We start from the raw sequence: 19,429 nt of genomic DNA, 5'->3' as shown, positions 1-19,429 counted from the left end.
AGAAAATGCACTCAACTGTTCTAACGGAATCAGAAAAAAAAGTTTATAAAGTCATATTAGAAACTAACAAATAAATTCACGTTGCCTTTAGCTTTTACTTACAGGTTGCTCAGGCCTTATGCAAATCCTAGATTATTCTCAATCTGAGATCATCTTTATATAAAGTGGAATAGGGAAAATCCAAACGGGTTATTTTAGAATATTGCACTTTATAGACGTCGATGAATATGCAACAACATTGGAACAGATCAAGACAAGTCTGAGAAATAACATCCCACCATCCCATCCACTTCCTCCCTTTCTCCTAGAAGACATTCGATCCATTAAATCCCTAATTAACAGGCTAACCCTTTCTAAAAGACATACCAGGGCGATTAATGAAATAGGAACTGTTTGGAAGCCGGAAGCCCTGACAACGAAGAATTCCAGATTTTGGCTGACAGATTAATCAGATTATCATTAACGAAAGACTTATTGAACAGGTTAACAATGGCACTATCACAAATAATAAAATCTTGAAATCTCTCAAAAGTAATGAAAATATGCAAAACACCCTAATCCTAAACGAAAAATATAAAATTGATGTAATTAAAGAGAAAATTAAGAATATAAATATTGCAATACAATTGTCAAAATCAAACATTGTAAACACATTTATGTTATCTGATGAAGAAATGCTTGAAGTAGAAAAAATATTTTACGATGATAACATCCCTTTTATGAACATAGAAGAAGCATGGAATTTTGCTAATATCAAAATAGCATGTAAAAACTTTGAGCAATGTTTGTAAAAAATTAATTTTAAAACCTTTTAAGAGAAACAATACCATTATAAATTTAGACTTTAAGCAAATACTTGTATGTGAAAAGAGTAATTTTGGAATTAGAAATAAGTGTAACATAATTGATGGGGTCACACTGTGCCTATCCAGCGAATTAACAAATTTGACAAATAATAATTGTATCCCAAAATTAATAAGAAATATTATTAATGAACATATTAAGCAAGTAGAAAAAGTCGAATCTGGACTAATATTGTTAAACGATTTCACTGGAAATATTTTTGTAAATGAATCTGAACAAAAACTAAACGGTAGTTACTTGATAAGATTCCATAATGTTTCTGTTAAGATCAATAACTCTGAATTCGAATCTAAAGAAGTAGCATATTCCAACCGTTACCAGCATTACTTCAACATGTGTCAACGAGGAGTGATATTGAAGAAATTTTATCTTTGGAATTTTTAAAATCATTGCATGTAAGGAACAACCAACGAATCGAGCGATTGAATTTTAAATTCGAAAGCAGCATAGGGTAAGTGTGCCTAAGTTCGGCATGTCCCAGTAGTCGGCACTTTTTATTTTTAAGCCCAAATAAATGAAACTTTTACAACTAAATATATTTTGTTTACTTCAAATATATTGTCAGCTATCTTTGTGTACAATTTCGCTAAGAAAAGATGATTTATTCTAATAAAAATTAAATTTTTGTATGTGAAGGTCCTCAACAATTCATATTCTTAAGAAAAGTACAATAAAGACGTCGAATCAGTTTAACTAAACAAAAATATTATATTTTAATGAATTAATTTATTATTATTATTAATTATTCTTACAAAAAAAAATGGTATGCCGACTGTTGGAACATGCCATACCGACAATTGGCAAGTGGTGCCGACTACTGGCAAAAAAGCATTGTTTTAATAAAACTACAAATTTATGAAATTTAATAAAAAGTTATTAAAACTTTATTTATTATTGCAAAAACTATACAAAATTTCGAATCTGAATAAATTAACTTTGTCATAATTGAAAAGTTCCATTCAGAATGGTGAGCGATTAAAAACGCGAAAATCCTAAAAGTGCCGACTACTGGTACACTTACCCTACTTACCAACGCTGGCCTCGTGACTATAATGATATGCGTTGCATTGGTGATGGCTATTAGAAGAAACAAGAACACGGACAAGATTGTAGTCCGGAATGAATTCAATACTGAAACAGCAGGAATTAATGAAGGGCCTAACAAGAATTTGATGTCACTACCTACTCCTGTTACAGCGCAGGGAAGAGCCGGAAGAGTCTTTACAATATTCCATTTTACTAATCAAACGGGACGCTTGATTTTTCAGCAGGGAGGAGTTAACACCTTAGTCCAACCACACCACTGTGTCACACCAAAACCACTTCCAACTTTCCGCTGACACCACAAAATCAGTCCAGCGAACTCAATCAACCTTAAACAAGAGGATCATAACCCACTGAACGGTGGGAACAACATTTAGCCAACGAAGATTTCTGATCACAATTATATATATTTTATTATATATATATATATATATATATATACTAATAATTTTTTAGGGCACAGAATACTTAAACTAGTTGACTACATACTTATACTACTTAAGTTACTACTTTGTATAATCTAATATTACTATCATATGCTCTTACACTTGGCAGAGCAGCCCTGGGTCTCCCTATTAATATCATCCATTTTCCACTATCGCATTACAAGATTCGATTACCCATCGTAGGGTGATCTGGCAATTTTCGATATCCCCGAACAACTTATCTACCATGTGGCAACACTTTACGTACAGTATAGCATCCTTTCAATTTCGGTATTAGTTTTTTTCAGCCCTACTGTTGTATCAACATTTTTATCACTACAAAGTCACCTACTTTAAATGAATTTACCCTTCGATCCTTTACTTCAACTTGTTCTTCGTTATACTTCTACTTAGTCCAATCAGCGTGTGCTACTGGTTTGCTGAGTTTGGCCAACATTCCCACCAAGGTTCTGTTCACTCGTTCTACTTATCCATTTGGCTGAGGTGAGTGAACAGCTACCTTAACGTGGTCAATGTTCTTTTCGCCTTCAAATTCTTTTGAGGCGAAACAGCTTCCTCTATCCGTCATGCATCGAACCGGTCGGCTATAGTAATCAAAATATTTTAGCAAAGCTGCATTTACCTCCTTGGTACTTGTTGTAAGAACTGGATAAAGCCTAACAAATTTCGTAAAAGCATCAATGATAGCTAGAATGTGTTTTCTTTTTGATTGCAACGACGGCAAGTGGCCCAGGTGATCCAAATGAATAGTGTGGAGGAGTTTGGACTCCTTCGGAATGCAATGCAATGCTCTTGCATTAGGTGCAGAGTACATAAGACACTTTAAACAATTCTTCTTATATTTATCTATTTTCTCCTTCATCTCCGGGAAGCAATAATGGTCCTTCATTTCCAAACCCAAATGTCCTAACTTTTAATGTATTTTCCTGATTACTTCGTTTTCCATATCCTTAGGGACGAAAAATCGCAAAGTTTCATTAATCTTCCTATACACCACACCGTTTACCATGTCGTACCCGCTCACGGTTCCCTGCTCTAGTGTGTCCTTCAGTTCATTTATTTCTTTGTCTCTAGCCTGGGCTGCGCATAACTGAAAGTCTATATCTCCTATTTCTACGGTAGCTGTCACTAACGCCCACCTTGCTGTTCGGCTATTAATATTCCTTTTTGCAAGTGTTAGAGCCAGTGAATTACAGTTCGTTAATATTTTGAACTTTATCCCTTTTAGGTATGCCCTTAATCTCCTCAAAGAATAGATAATGGCAAAAGTTTCTAGCTCGAAGCTCTGGTACCTTGTCTCTACATCCGTGGTTCTTTCAGAGAAGTACGCCACCGGATGGAAGACCCCATCGTATTGCTTTTGCATTAAACCCGATCCAAAACCCGATGAACTCGCGTCGCAGTGCAACTCTGTCTCCCTACTGGGGCTGTATATGACCAAAATTGGGCTTGAGGTTAAATGTTGTTTTAATGCCTCGAAAGCTTCTTTACATTCTTGGGTGATTGGATGATATTAATAGGGAGGCCCAGGGCTGCTCTGCCAAGTGTAAGAGCATATTATAGTAATATTAGATTATACAAATTAGTAACTTAAGTAGTATATTTATATAGTCAACTAGTTTAAGTATTCAGTACCCTAAAGAATTATAAGTTATGAATAACATTTGATAAAATTATAATCCTTATAAAGAATATTTTGAATTTTATTATATATATAATATATATTTACAGAATTATTATTTACAGAAGTACTAGGATGTAGTCTAGAAACAAATATACTTCTTATGGGAGTAACTACGATTAATTCGTTATTACTAGTAGAAGAATTTTTCTGAATTTTCCATATATTGAAGTTACTGGTGTAGTGGAGCGCCATTTCAGTTGTATAATACGTAGGTAAGGTATACATGTCCTTTTTTATCACATCGTAGACTATTTTCAACGATAAAATATAATATTGCTGCAAAATAGTTAGGCATAATTCCATAACTGTTGCTTTTATAAAAACCTCGTTTATTTTTAAAGATGGTAATGTTCACGATCTTGTCATATAGGTAATAAAGATGTTGTCGTAGGAGTTATTTGAAAATAAAAAAAAATATTCAGAGCAATCGTTTTCAGAAGACCTGTTTCAAATATGTATTGCAGCTTAAGGTTAAACTTTCCTGAAGCAGCACTGGCTGGCTCTACTTTTAATGCCACTTTATGCGAATTTGTCCGTATTGAAAGCCGTTAAACTAACCATTGTTTGCTTCGTTATTTGCGTTGCCACAAGAGGCAATATATTTTTAAGGTCGAAGTAAATAAATATAGCTTTATTTTTTATAACATCCTTGTTCAGTGAAATGCTTTGCTTGTTTTGACCATGTATCCAAATGGAGAGAAGAGAGTCCATCTTAACCAATAAGGTATTTATTACTGCTGTATCTTGTTTAGATTAGAGTCCTGTGGTAAAATTACCTTAATGATTTATTTTATCGCTGCAGCTCCCTCTGCCAATTGTTTTTACTGTTCTATTCTTGCCACTAACAGAAAAGTGTTCGTTCCACCACTTATACATATAATAGTAAAGGCGATGATCAGTGTTGTCAAACTTTTTTAAAATTCCTAAGACCTAAACAACTCGAAATTCAACAATACAAGTAGGATTTTTTCAGAGGCGATGGTCAGTGTTGTCAAACGTTTTTAAAATTTCTAAACAATCATACCTACACAACTCGAAATTCAACGTCCGTTTTTTTTTTTTTTTTTTTGAAAAATCCGACTTTCCTCGTTGAATTTTGAGTTGTGTAGGTATGATTTTTTAGAAATTTTAAAAACGTTTGACAACACTGACCATCGCCTCTGAAAAAAATCCTACTTGTATTGTTGAATTTCGAGTCGCCTCTGAATCTTAGGAATTTTAAAAAAGTTTGACAACACTGATCGTCGCCTTTACTATTATATGTAGAAGTGTTGGAACGAACACTTTTCTGTTAGTGGCAATCTAAACAAGATACAGCAGCAATAAATACCTTATTGGTTAAGATGGACTCTCTTCTCTCAATGTGGATACATGGTCAAAACAGGCGAAGCATTTTACTGAACAAGGATGTTATAAAAAACAAAGCTATATTTATTTACTTCGACCTTAAGAAAGATATTGCCTCTAGGGGCAACGCAAATAACGAAGCCAACAATGGTTAGTTTAACGGCTTTCAATACGGGAAAATTCGCATAATGTGGCATTAAAAGTAGAGCCAGCCAGTGCTGCTTCCGGAAAGTTTAACCTTAAGCTGGAATACATATTTGAAACAGGTCTTCTGAAAACGATTACGCTGAATATTTTTTTTATTTTCAAATAACTCCTACGACAACATATTTTTACCTAAGTGACAAGATCGTGAACATTACCATCTTTATAAATAAACGTTGTTTTTATAAAAGCAACAATTATGGGATTATGCCTAACTATTTTGCAGCAATATTATATTTTATCGTTGAAAACAGTCCACGATGTGATCAAAAAAGTGCATGTATACCTTACCTACGTATTATACAACTGAAATGGCACTCCACTATACCAGTAACTTCAATATATGGAAAAATTCAGAAAAAATTCTTCTACTAGTAATAACGAATTAATCGTAGTTACTCCCATTAGAAGCATATTTGTTTCTAAACTAAATCCTAGTACTTCTGTAAATAATAATCCCGTAAATATAATATACCAAGACTAAAATTCAAAATATTCCTGATAAGGATTATAATTTTTTTAAATTTTATACATATACCCCACGTGATATATCATCATATTATGATTTAATGTTAATTTATGTTTTTGGCCAGATGACAGAGTGGTTAAAGAATTTGAATTTGGAGAAAGACCTAATTTTGTAAAACTAAAAAAATAAATAAATAAATAAATAAATGTATGTCTTTACCAAAATGTTAGAGGCCTAAACACTAAACTTAAAAATGCATACTCAAAGTCTTTCGAATCTGATTCTTAAATACTTGATTTTACATAAACTTGGCTTTAACCGGATATCCGTGATACTAAAATCTTATCTGATCAATACCAACTTTTTAGATATGATAGATTAAATAAAGTTGGTGGAGGGGTTCCTCCGGGCCTGTTATAATTTTTGATAGTCAAGTTAAAGAAGTTTTACATATTCACTCGTCAAATTCTGAACTAATTTGCCTTGGCGATTTTATCGCGGATTCTAGATGATGATGCGGAACATTATGTACCTGTTTCGTCAATAGTATAGTCTATGATATGGGCTATTTTAAGCTAAGTTTTTTTTGACAAAGATCTGTGTCAACTAAATAATATTTGTACCTCCTTAAGTACATGTCCACCTTTAGTGAAGCCGGAAGAAAATTATCACCTAACTGTGCAAAAATACAGACTAAACCTCACAATTTACATTTTTCTAAGACGAATATTGATCTCCTTTGTTCTACATTGTCCATAAAGGTAAATTTTAAATTTTGACAGAGCACTTAATAATGCGTTAGCTCTATCAGTACCATCGTAGGCGCTTGCGTAACATAAAAAAATAGGTAATTTAAAAAAATTCAAAAAATGCAATACCACTTAACATTATACAAATTATTTAAAATCTCGAAATAAATATAATATTGAATATTTGAAGTCTTATTCGAATTATATATGAAAAATGATAAATATAGAAGAAAAAAATTTGTCAATTAAAAACGTAAATTTCGCGAATTTCTTAGTAACTTCAAAATTGGTTGTAGGAAATCAGGGTACCACATTGAAATATCAAATTTGATCGCAGAATTTTTACTAAATACGTATATGTATATTACTATGGTAATAACACTTATAATATTCGTAGATTAAATTATTTACCCAAATTATTCTCCCTGAGGAGGAGTTTTAAATGGTCTACTATTGCTAAAAAGTTGTAGTTCCCCTGGCCCTGATGGAGTACCAGCCCACATTTTCATGTCATGTGCATATGAACTTTTCTCATCCCTAACCACTATATTTAACGATTATTTGGCATATGGTTATTTTCCTCAAGTATGACAATCTAGTTTAATTATTCCTTTGTATAAAGCTTATTATAGAAATGTCGTCGAAAATTACAGGGGTATTGCAAATTAAGTGCAATACCGCAATGGTAGTTTAACCTATAATATCGCCTTACCAACATGGTTTTGTAAAGAGTAGGCGAAATATAACCAATCTATTAGGACTTATATGTCATGCGCACAAAGGCTTTTCAATAAAACGCTAAAGTTGATCATACATTTTTATTATAAAAACTTGACAAAATGGGTTTCGCAACATTATTCTTATCATGGATATAATGATATTTGCAAAGTCGTACACGGAGAGATTCTTTCAACAATGTTCTTTGTGAACGCTTACATTTGTACGCTGGTGTCCCTCATGGTAGCCATTTAGGTTCACAACTTTTTGTACTATATCTAAATGACCTTACTACGTTTATACTTTATTCATAAGTCCTAATGTTTGGTGATGATGTTAAACTTTTTTGCAATATTAACTCTCACATTAGGTCCCTTTGTTTGCAACATGATATCTACTCCCTTGTAAATTGGTGCAGTACTAATGGTGTGATGCCAAGCATTTATAGCATTATTAGCCTGATTCGACCCACTCTAGAATACGGTTGCGTATTATGGAGTCATTTTTATAAAACATATAATACTACATTGCAATCAGTATAAAGCCAATCCCTTTTATTCGCACTCAGATGATGAGATTGGGATGTAAATGAAACATTCTACGTATTTGGGAGTTGCCCCCACCCTCGGACGGCGGGGGCGAGTGAGAGTGGCGTTGGGATAATTGTAACACCGTTTAGAAAGTTTCTATGCTATGAAAAATATTGCCTGCCAATTCTTCGGAGTGGTGCAGAGTATAATATAGTTATCCAGAGGATTTTTTTTGTTATTTTTTAAAATATTCATGTCATACTAAATAATGTTCAAGCGCTTCAATTGTTTTAATGAATACAGAAAATTTAAATTATTATAATTAATACTTACACATCTAGATGCCCTTTCAGCGACGTTTTCATTTTGACACCGCACCCGTGGGCGCGTAACTTTCGGCAAGTTTGTCGAAATTTCTATATAGTATACGGGAACAATTTTTGTCGAACTCAAAACATTTGTGCTAGTAGTAAGTGGATGACACGAGAGAACTTCACTTAAGTGGCACTCAATCATTATCGCTGGATCTTCTTCGCATCTTGAAAAAATACGAATGAATTCCGTAGAAACCAAAAGCCTTAACTTAGCTTCCTTGTCATTGCATAAGTTCGGTTCGTAAAATATCAACTTTTCTGAGAAATTTCTGCGGTTAATAATATATAGATATTGTTGTCCTTTACTTTGCCTGTATGAGTAATTGGGTAAAAGGCCGCCTGGAGCACCTGTTACACATCTTGGCAGACGCTTTCGGTCAGGTAGAAAATGATGTGATCCCCTACTAGTTTCTCTAACAGCACTTGCAGTTTCCGAGGCCAAATCGAGAACACCAATTAAAGGCTTCGTTACCGTACCAACAAGGCCCTTTCCAAGTCCACTTATAAATCCTGGAAATCCATCCGATTGAGCACCAATATAAGTGTGCCGAACAATACTTGTTACTCCACCAAGTAGACCAAAACCAAATCCTTTTAATCCCGCAGCTAAGTGTCCTCCTGTTGTCGGGTAACTAACTTCAAGTATTTTTTGTCTGGTTTCATTGTCTCTCTCATCTAGAACTACTTTCCCAAGGCTATGGGAAATCGTTTCCGTTAATTTTGCTGTAGAATTGGAAATGCCATGTGTTACGTTCTTAACCAGACTTTTAACTGAACCTTCAAATATTAAACCAGAAACACCTTCGGATAAGTCATTTGCAAATCCAAGAGGGTTTCCCAAAAAATCTACACTTCCTAGTATAGATGCTGCGTGCCACTTGATTTGATTTACGTAGTGCATTTTCACAGCCTTCAAGTATGTATCAAAAGTTTCAAAATGATGTCTATCGGAAAATTTATCGAATTCTATAATTGCATCCTCAAACTTTATAAGAGTTAGACCCAAAATCTTCTTAATCTCGAAAAGTTCTGGAGTTAGTTTTGGTGCAGTTAAAACAGTTAAGCGAACCTAAAAAGAGAAAAAATATGTATATATTTAGATTTATAATAATTAGTTTATATCTATATACAAATTTAAAAATATTTTTTTGTGCTTCAATCACGCAAAATCGAAATGTTCGCAGTACATATCGAGCATACGTATGAGATGATGTGTGATGTGTTCTATATGTCGCCGATATACTCTGTTAATGCCCATTGGTCCGCCAAACTGCTAAAATAATTTTACGTATAGCGTAACATTATTACTTATCAGTGGAGGAAATAAAAATAATAAAGGTATTGGGACAGATTTTTTGGAACAACAAAATAATTACGGTATCCGAAATAAATAAATGCTAACTGTTTGGGTCACTAACCCAACTTACAAAAGCTGACAACCACGAAAGACACTTTCCTGGTCAGCTCGGTCTGCTCACACTCGTCTCCTCTGGAATAATCTTGTTATGTGTCTCCGTTGGCTTTCATGCTTTTGAGACAACCGAAATTCGTGTTTTTTTGTTTAGCGCGAACTACCTTTTCCCAACAATAACTTCACACAAAAAGTTTAATTAAAATGCATTTTTATTTGTTTTACTATTTAATTTGGATTATAACAATATTTATTGGCACATGCCAATTTAGCTTGTTGGGTCAACGAAACAAAAAATAAAATTGCACTGAGCTCTTCCTCTCTTTTTGCGGTGTTTGGCTTTTTGGTGGTTGTTTTTAAACTGAAGATGCCAATGCGGCTGTGTGCATTCTATAACTAGACTATTTCTTTTTTTGTTTTGCATACACGCAAAAAGTAGAGGTAGAGTCAGAGACAACAAAACGAAGTCGGATTAATCCATCGCCGTAATTATTGGGGAGTGGAAAACGCATTTGCAAGTGTTGCAATGTAGCGTTTTCTTGCATAAACATCCTCCACCCCTTGGGACTAGTTTCCAACTAACTATACATATGACAGATTAATTGTGAATTCATGACTACTTAACTAAAAATGAATGTCAATGTTGCAATTCAATTAATAGTTGCAAGGTCCAGCCTTGTTGTGAGGTAACGTTAGAAATTAAAAATGCTAGTTAAAAATGCCGTGGAGTCAGGTATCTCAATTTGGGAACGGTTGACTGGAACTTCTCCAAAGAACGTCCACCCGAATATGGTTTTTGGGCATACGGCAAGTTAGGTCTGAAGACTGGTAACGTAAATCGAGCGGACGACTGGGCATAGTGCGTGGTGATTTACGGCGTCGCTATAGTGTGCCGGTATATGTGAGGACCCGATTCCTCATAGAAGTCAACACCACACGAACCGAAGCTCCGAACTCTAGCTTAAATGCAGGAAGTGGACCACCGAAACTTATGGTACTCTCGGTCTTCAACGGGTTTATATACACCCTTACCTTTATCGGGGGGTCTATGAGCTCAGGTATATGTAGAAGTTTCGCCGGCGTCATTTTCAACCACTCCTTTCCGGTTTCATCGAGCGCGTGCAACATGGTGTTATGGGGCAACATTCCAAGACAGTTGGCGCAGTACTCCTTAACGGTCACACAAACGGCGTTTTGGGTAGGTGGCAATTGTAGGAAAGTGCGACAGTTCCTAAGACCATGACGAGCGTGACAGAAGGGACATGTGTAGTGATTTGCGGACAATTTTATTGGGTTAGCTATGAGACAACATTGGCTGGACTATTGCTAGACTATTATTACGCACGAGGAAGTAAGACGAGTTTATGGCCCTAACGCGGCCATCATGACCTCGGTGCAATTCTATAACGCAGCCTAGTCGCCATTCATTCGGTGCTATTGAGTCAATATGAAGAACCACCAGGTCATTTACCCGCAGGTCTTCCTGAGCCTGCTTCCACTTTGTGCGCTTGTGTAGCTCCCTGATTTCCAACGGCTGCAAAATTCCTGTATAATGAACCTCAACCGTCGCCAGCGGTTTTGCATCGGTATTTTCTCCGTCCTCTCTGGTTCAGCAGTAGAGAGCAGTGAGATTCCGATGAGAAAATGCCTTAGAGTAAGAGCGCCAAAGTCGTCGACATTGTTAGACAAAGGGGTAAGGGGTCTCGAATCGAGGCAACTTTCGATATTGGCAAGAATTGTGGCAAACTCTTCAAAGGTGTGTCTGATCTGACCTGAGATCTTTTTTAAGTGTGCTTTACAACTTTTTACCCCCGCCTCGCAAAGAACACACATGTGGAGCATATGTATCCCTTGGATATACGACACCCACGACCGTTAAAGGTTTTAATTTCAAACGGGCCAGCAAAGTTTACGCCTGAATTGGCAAATGGTCCGTTGAAGGTTATTCTCTCGGGAGGAAGAGCCGCCATAAGCTGAACTTCACGCTTCTTCTGAGCCATTATACATTTTACATACTTCCAGTATTGGATACCGTTCGTCATACGACAAAGATAGAGCATTGCCTAAACGTCCGTTCGCACGGATAAGCTGGTGTTCGTCGAGAAAAGGATTGAAAGATAAGAGAGTGCTGCCAGATTCTAACATCAACTTCTTATTGAGGCAATCGAATTTCTGGGGAAAGTGAATTCTCTGGGAGATGTACATCAATCTGTAACGGACGAAACTTATCACCTCTGCCGACAACCTAATGTAAAATTGAGACAATTTCTTCGTATTTGGATGAGTTCGACGGACAGAGCGGAAAATGTAAGCTATAGCATGAGTAGTTGTAGACAAATGAGAAAATCGGTCCAAAACGTCATGTTGCGGATGGGGCAAGATGCAGTTTAGCCGGTTTTGATTCGAGGGTGGTTTCGGGAATAATTATGCCAGAGGGCCATTCCTTTATGTCCAATGTGAGCCAACTTGGTCCGTGCCACTACATATGACACTCCTTTAGCTCTAAAGGAGTCCGCCCCGGGTTGCCAAATTTGCAGGGTTATCGTATGTTGGTACATGACGCCAATCACCACCAATCTTTTCCTGAATAGTTAGCAACAAAAGTTGTCCAGCTACATGGCGGTTTTTTGAGCCACGACAGAACGATGGTCGAGTCAAACCAGGCTATCAAAGGGGCTTTAGGAAGATCTAATTGTGGGACTATTGAATCTACCAATTCAGCAAGAAGAAGAGCACCGCAGTGCTCAAAACGAGGTAACGACGTCTTTTTTAATGGGCCACCTAGCCACAAGCAAATTCGGGGCAACAGACATTCCAACTTCTACCCCAGGTATAGTGCTGCTGCATATGCAGACTCCGATGTCCCAAAATCCATATAACTCAATTTTGCAATTAGGCGAATATTCTACCTAACGAGGAATACTAATTTGTCCAATTGCCTCAGAGTGGTTTTAAGGGATCGTCCCATCCAATGTCATCAATCCATTATTGTTGCATTAGAATTTTTGATGTGACAACGATTGGCGAAAGAAAAGACCTTTTTTCCTCGATTTTGTCCATGACGAAATAAAAGGAGTCGCAGGATGCGTTTCAGCGAATACCTAACGTTTTCGCCGAGCTTTTATCTCCCAATTCAAGAAATTCATCATTCAGGAGGTCACACCGAGGCAGTCCCTTAATAATTTCTTTGAAATTCGATGTCCATTTTCTTAGTTCGAATCCATCAATTCCATCGATAATATTATATACGCCGACTAAAGCGTCATCAACATACATACTGTTTCGCAATATCTTAGAGCCAAGTGGGAAACGATGTTCTTCATCATCTGCAAGCTTTAAAATCGTCCTAAGGGCCAAATAGTGAGCGCAATTGACGCCAAATGTCACAGTCTTCAACTGATAATCAGTTATGCCATTTTCTGGGGATGATCTGTACAATATCCTCTGATATTATGTATATTTAGGACAGCGTTAAAGACAAACTGATATATTCTCCAATTCAGTACCAACGAGACAATATCTTTTTGAAGTGTAGGGCCAACATATAAAGCATAATACAGACTTCTACCGTCAAGTGAGGGACAAGTGGCATTAAACACGACTCTTAGTTTAGTCGTTGCACTTTCTGGCTTGAAAACGCCATGATGAGGCAAAAAATTAACAGTCCTGATAGTCTACTAACCCTTCCACCCTTTCCATATGCCCCAAAGACAAATATTCCAACATGACATTGTCGTAATCAATATTTCGCTCGGGATTTCGCGTAAGTGACGTCTCGTTATGCAAATATTGTGAAAGGGAACCTATCGACTTGATTTGAATGAAAATGAAAAGCGTAAATTCGACCGGAAGGGTAAATCCATTGTGTACCTCCCATCAGGACTTCGAATAGTAGTTGATACGTAAATTTCCTGACATCTAAGGTCATCATCTGAGACAGAAGGTATTCTGGGAACATCCTCAATTTCCCAGAATTTTGCCAATTGATCTTTTACTGCCACCCTAGTGTAATGGGATACACTGACTCTCTAACGATTGACCAAATTTGTCGCTGGGCAAGTCAATATCCACCCAAAGAATGTCTCCTGAGCCAATAAAGAACCCAGAATATCCTTTTTCTCCTCATTTAGTAAAATAATGGGATAAACGTTTCCACCAAGTAAGATATCAACTGGTGCACTTCGGTAAAATTTCGGATCAGCTAAATCCATAACCGGCAACTTATCGATAGAGATTTTATCCAAAGGCTGCGTAGGAATATCCATATATTCGGTATTTTGACGATTTTAGGTACAAAATCACCGAAATTGTTTAAGATGTCGTATTTGAAGTTCGTAATGGATGCTACAGTCTGTGACAGAAAATTGTCTATGCAAATATTGTGAAAGAGAACCTATCGACTTGATTTGAATGAAAATGAAAAGTGTAAATTCGACCGGAAGGGTAAATCCATTGTGTACCTCCCATCAGGACTTCAAATAGTAGTTGATACGTAAATTTCCTGACATCTAAGGTCATCATCTGAGACAGAAGGTATTCTGGGAACCTCCTCAATTGCCCAGAATTTTGCCAATTGATTTTTTACTGCCACCCTAGTGTAATGGGATACACTGACTCTCTAACGATTGACCAAATTTGTCGCTGGGCAAGTCAATATCCACCCAAAGAATGTCTCCTGAGCCAATAAAGAACCCAGAATATCCTTTTTCTCCTCATTTAGTAAAATACTCGGATAAACGTTTCCACCAAGTAAGATATCAACTGGTGCACTTCGGTAAAATTTCGGATCAGCTAAATCCATAACCGGCAACTTATCGATAGAGATTTTATCCAAAGGCTGCGTAGGAATATCTCCAGTTATCTCTGGGACAACAAAAGCCTCCAAATCTTAAGAAAAACTATTTTTAGTGATCCAATCGTGACTTAGTCAATTTTGGTGCACCTGGCCAAGTGTCCACCACCCATTCCGGTAATATAGGCGTAGACAGAAGTTGTTGGTAGCTTCAACATTTTCTGCATGCGTGAGGAAATAAAAGTGTCATCCGAGCAAGGATCAATTAATGCACGAATTTTGAACGAAGTCCCGCTTTTTAAAACGTTTACCCATGCCGTGGCAAGCATGGTTTTATTCGACACAGATGTGTGAAAATTTCTTCCATTTGTTGTTGGGCCAGATGATAAATTTTGAATCGACATAGACAACTGAGACAGATTGGGGCTTTCATTTAAATGAGAGACAATATTTTGAGCGTTTTTCCTTGTGCAAAAGTATATTATGTTTTGTTTTGCACTTTGTACAACCTTGATTTTTGCATTCTGCTGCTCTATGACCCAGAGTCAAACAATTCATACATTTGTTCTCTCGCTTTACCACATTTAACCTGCGCTTAAAATCCATGCTCAAGAATCTTGGAAAAGATTTCAAATAATGAGACCCCCTACACAAATTACATTTATTCTCCTTTACATTATTGTGATGAACCCTAAAATTTTTTGGTTTATCGAATTGGGTAAACTTTTGCCTAGGTCCCTGATTTTGTTGAGCCACATTTGAGGAAGTCATTTCTGATACGCTCTCTATGGACTGAAATCTCTATGTGAGCAATTTATTGAAATCCTCCCAACGAGGCAGCTCGGTTTTCTTTACCAAAGACTGTTCCCATAGAGACAGAGTTTACTATGGCATCTTAGAAGAACATTGGTAAACAAAAATTGGATCCCATGACTTTACGTCAATTTTGTATAGCTCCAGAATCGCAATACAATTTGTCACATCTCACTGCAGTTTTTTGAGACAACATGCAGTTTCTTGCCCGCAATGAGTCAAATTAAACAAGATTCTTAACTGAGAATTTATCTAGATTCTTTTATTCTCGTAATGGTTACGCAGGTTGTCCTAGGCAATCGTAAAACCTTCCACCGATAAAGGAATATGACGGTTTATTTCCCTCGCTTCTCCGCTCGTTTTTTTTGAAAAAGATGGTAGAGCTTCTCTACCGAGCTGAGCCATTTGTTATTTATATAAATTGCCGTGAAAAAATCACGAAAACCGGGCTATGATATATAATCCCCTTCAAAATTTTCAGTATCTCCCTCGCATCTACACACACTTCGAATCTATCACTATCATCGTATCCCATAAGCAAACAGTTGTATGACATTTTTTTTTTCTTTTTCATTCATTTAATATTATACATTTCATTTTGACAATTTGGTTGTTGTTGTTTTTGTTGTAATAGCTACACATATTTTGTTTAAAATTTCGGCTACCTTGCGCTGTGTAACCAAAGATCTTTTGGAGTGAGTGGGGTAGGTTTGGCTGGCCAATGAATGATATTTTATGAGTTTATAAATGTCAACGAATTGGTAGTGTTGTTGTTGTGATGGTGATCAATTTAAATATTTATTTTTATACCCTCCACTATACTATGGAGGTTATATTAACTTTATCTTTCCGTTTGTAACTCCTGGAAATACTCATGTCAGACGCAACTAAGTATATATATTCTTGATCAGCGTTAAATTCTAAGTCGATTTAGCGATGTTCGTCTGTTGTAATCACGCTATCTTTCGAACGAATTGAGATAAAAGGCTAAAAAGGTTTGCACACATGTTTATTTTTCCAGTAGGCAGGTTAAGTTCGTAAATGGGCCATGTAAGTCCACGTTTTCGTATAGCCCCCATATAACGGTACCTCCCGATATTCAGTATTTTGATGATTTTAGCGGCATTATTAACCGGAATGGTTTCAAATTTGGTATTTGAAGTTCGAAATGAATACTACAGCTTAAGACAGAAAATTGGCTGTGCAGGTCCACATCTTCGTATAGCCCCCATAAAACGGTACCTCCCAATATTCGTTATTTTGATTATTCTAGCGACATTATTAACCGGAAATGTTTAGAATTTGGTATGCGCAGTTCGTAATGGATACTACAGCCTATGACAGAAAATATAACGGTACCTCCCTATATTCGGTATTTTGATGATTTTAGCGTCATTATTAACCGGAGTAGTTTCAAATTATGTATTTAGAGTTCGTAATGGGAACTACAGTCTGTGACACAAAATTTTCTATGCAGGTCCAGGTCTTTGCATAGGCCCCATATATCAGTACCTCCCTATATTCGGTATTTTGACGATTTTAGGTACAAAATCACCGAAATTGTTTAAGATGTCGTATTTGAGGTTCGTAATGGATGCTACAGCCTGTGACAGAAAATTGTCTATGCAGGTTCAGATATCCTCCTATATAACGGTACCTCCCTATATACGGTACTTTGTGATGCTGCATTATTCACCGTTTATAATATGGTAATGGCTTATAACAAACAATGTCATCGCATTGACCCCAAGATAAGGGCTATATTCGGTATTTTTAAGATTTTAACAGAATTTTTAACGGATTTTATTTTTCTAAAAATTTCCAAATTCGTTCCAAATTGTGGATTGTATTCTAGATTCGCCCCGGCCGAACTTACTGCTTTTTAACTTGTTTTCTATAAAAATAAACCGGTCAGTTACACGCTGTTGATGTTACTTGTGGTTTATTTTGTTTTGTCTTTTTTTACTTTATTTAGTCGCACAATGGAAAATATATTTTTATTTAATTTAAAATAATTGTTTTGCTACCAACGGGGTTTTTTGACATCCTGTGCATACAATAAGCCACATATGTACGAATACTGATCTTTTCGTATTAAAAAAAGCTTAATTCTATTTGTTCAAATAAAAATATTTAATTAGATGATTGTTTGTTTGTTTGTTTTATTTTTATTATTATTGAAGATTTAAGATTTAATTTCCGATGTTTTTTGTACAGTACTTATAACTAAAACATGATGTAGGTAGATGTTATTCGTTAAACAGAAATCGAGAAATTGTTTGCTTAAGTAAAGAAAAATTATAATTAATTCGAAAAATAATAATTAATGTCTGAAACATATAATACCGAAATCGACTCAGTGCTCATCGTTAGAAAAAATGTTCCCCACCGAATTTTGCCAAATTCAGCTGTATTTTTTAACGGAATTGTTTCAAATTCGGTATTTCGATTTCGTTATGGCAATTAATTTTCCTATAGTCCACATGCAATAGTATATTTAGGTACACAGTTTAGTATTTACCCACAACATAACTGTTTCAAGTTTGATACTTAAAACTCGCAGTAGATACCAACCTTGTAGAAATTGTTTCATATTAAGTAGTTCAAACTCGCGATACATACTAACCCCCGTAGCAGAAATTTGTCTCTGTTGGTTTGCGTTTCGTATAGCCCCATATAACGTTTACATTTGGAATACTTTAACTGTATTCTTTATCCGATTCGCCGGTGTAAATAATATTGACAAAAAAAAAATAAATAAAATAATTAACCACAATGTGTGTTATATCTGACCAAATAGAATCGATTTTGGTACACACGACCAAATTAAGTCCAAAAGCAAAATTGGCTACGATATAGCTAAAAGCTTCCTTATATTTCGTTTCGTCCAATTTGGTGTTTAACATTTAACTAACCAGGTGGTGGTAAATTTTACCCTCCCTTCATATTTTGTTGAAATTCTCTCTTCTACTGTTTTGTTTAATTTCCGCTATTCTTTTGTTTTTACTTATTTTAATTAAAAATATGCATGCTTTTACTTATAAAACAAAAAATTATCAAACAAAAATATTTTACATAAATATTTTTTTTTTAAATTAAGATGGGTAAAATTTACCACAACGTAATAAAATACGTCCCAAAATTTCACGTCTACAGTTAAAGGTTAAGTCCCGTAAAATCAAATATGGGCTAAATAACGATGTAGTTTGGAATATAATTGGAAATTGGTTGGAAATTCTCCAGCTAACTTTATATATATTTCCCATGTGTGTTTCTCTCTAATTTTAAGTACTTGCAACATCAACCAATTAGGCTGAACTTTTATTATACAATCAAGTTAAATCAGATATAGCTGTGGCTCCCATATTTAAGTTTTATTCGATTTCATTTTTAAGCCTCCTCGAAGTCATAATATTAGCTCTATAGTAATGATATTTGGTACGAGAAGTCATATATCGCATAGATTTAAATAAAGATATAGCTCCCATATAAACATGGTGTGTCATGCATTCGGACCGAATTTTGGGCTTTTCTTGCTGGTTATTATTTGCTGGTATAAACCAAGTTCAATCGAATTGCGCAACAGTAAAATGGTAGGTGCGTAAAATTAAAACAACACTCATTACAAATCGTAAGCAACCAATTATTAATTATCGACTTAATTATATTGGTATTTATAGGCTATAAAAAACTACTTATTGGTAACCAGATTTGTAATGAGTATTTTTGGTTAATTTAATTTAATTAATTTATTTTTTGGAAAATAGAAAAATATGTATAGACAGATAGGTATGCTGGTAACAATTTCTGAAAAGATTGGCGTTTTAACTTAATAACGATGTTGACTTCATTTAGAATTTCTTAACGCAAGAGTTGTAGGTAATTTTTGCGCTCAAGAATACATCTCTTCATATTCCATACTAAACGATCTTTGGCTAGGTGTATTATTTAGAAATATGAAATTTGAACTTAACCATTACCGCCT

At 35.5% G+C, this 19,429-nt stretch overlaps 1 protein-coding gene across 3 annotated transcripts in view; it reads right to left on the bottom strand.

Moving 5' to 3' along the window:
• LOC101897013 (intermembrane lipid transfer protein Vps13D) overlaps window positions 1-19,429 on the bottom strand; it is a 352,800-nt gene that overhangs the window by 112,292 nt on the left and 221,079 nt on the right. For all 3 annotated transcript variants that reach the window (XM_059131502.1, XM_059131501.1, XM_059131503.1), the window contains one exon: window positions 8,388-9,497. In XM_059131502.1, the coding sequence (XP_058987485.1) occupies window positions 8,388-9,497 (1,110 nt within the window). The remainder of the gene's footprint in view (window positions 1-8,387; window positions 9,498-19,429) is intronic.

The sequence above is a fragment of the Musca domestica genome, unplaced genomic scaffold (assembly GCF_030504385.1).
Source record: "Musca domestica strain aabys unplaced genomic scaffold, Musca_domestica.polishedcontigs.V.1.1 9, whole genome shotgun sequence".
NCBI classification, from domain to species: domain Eukaryota; kingdom Metazoa; phylum Arthropoda; class Insecta; order Diptera; family Muscidae; genus Musca; species Musca domestica.
Note: the sequence above shows the minus strand (reverse complement) of the source record. Positions and strands in the feature narration are given on the sequence as shown.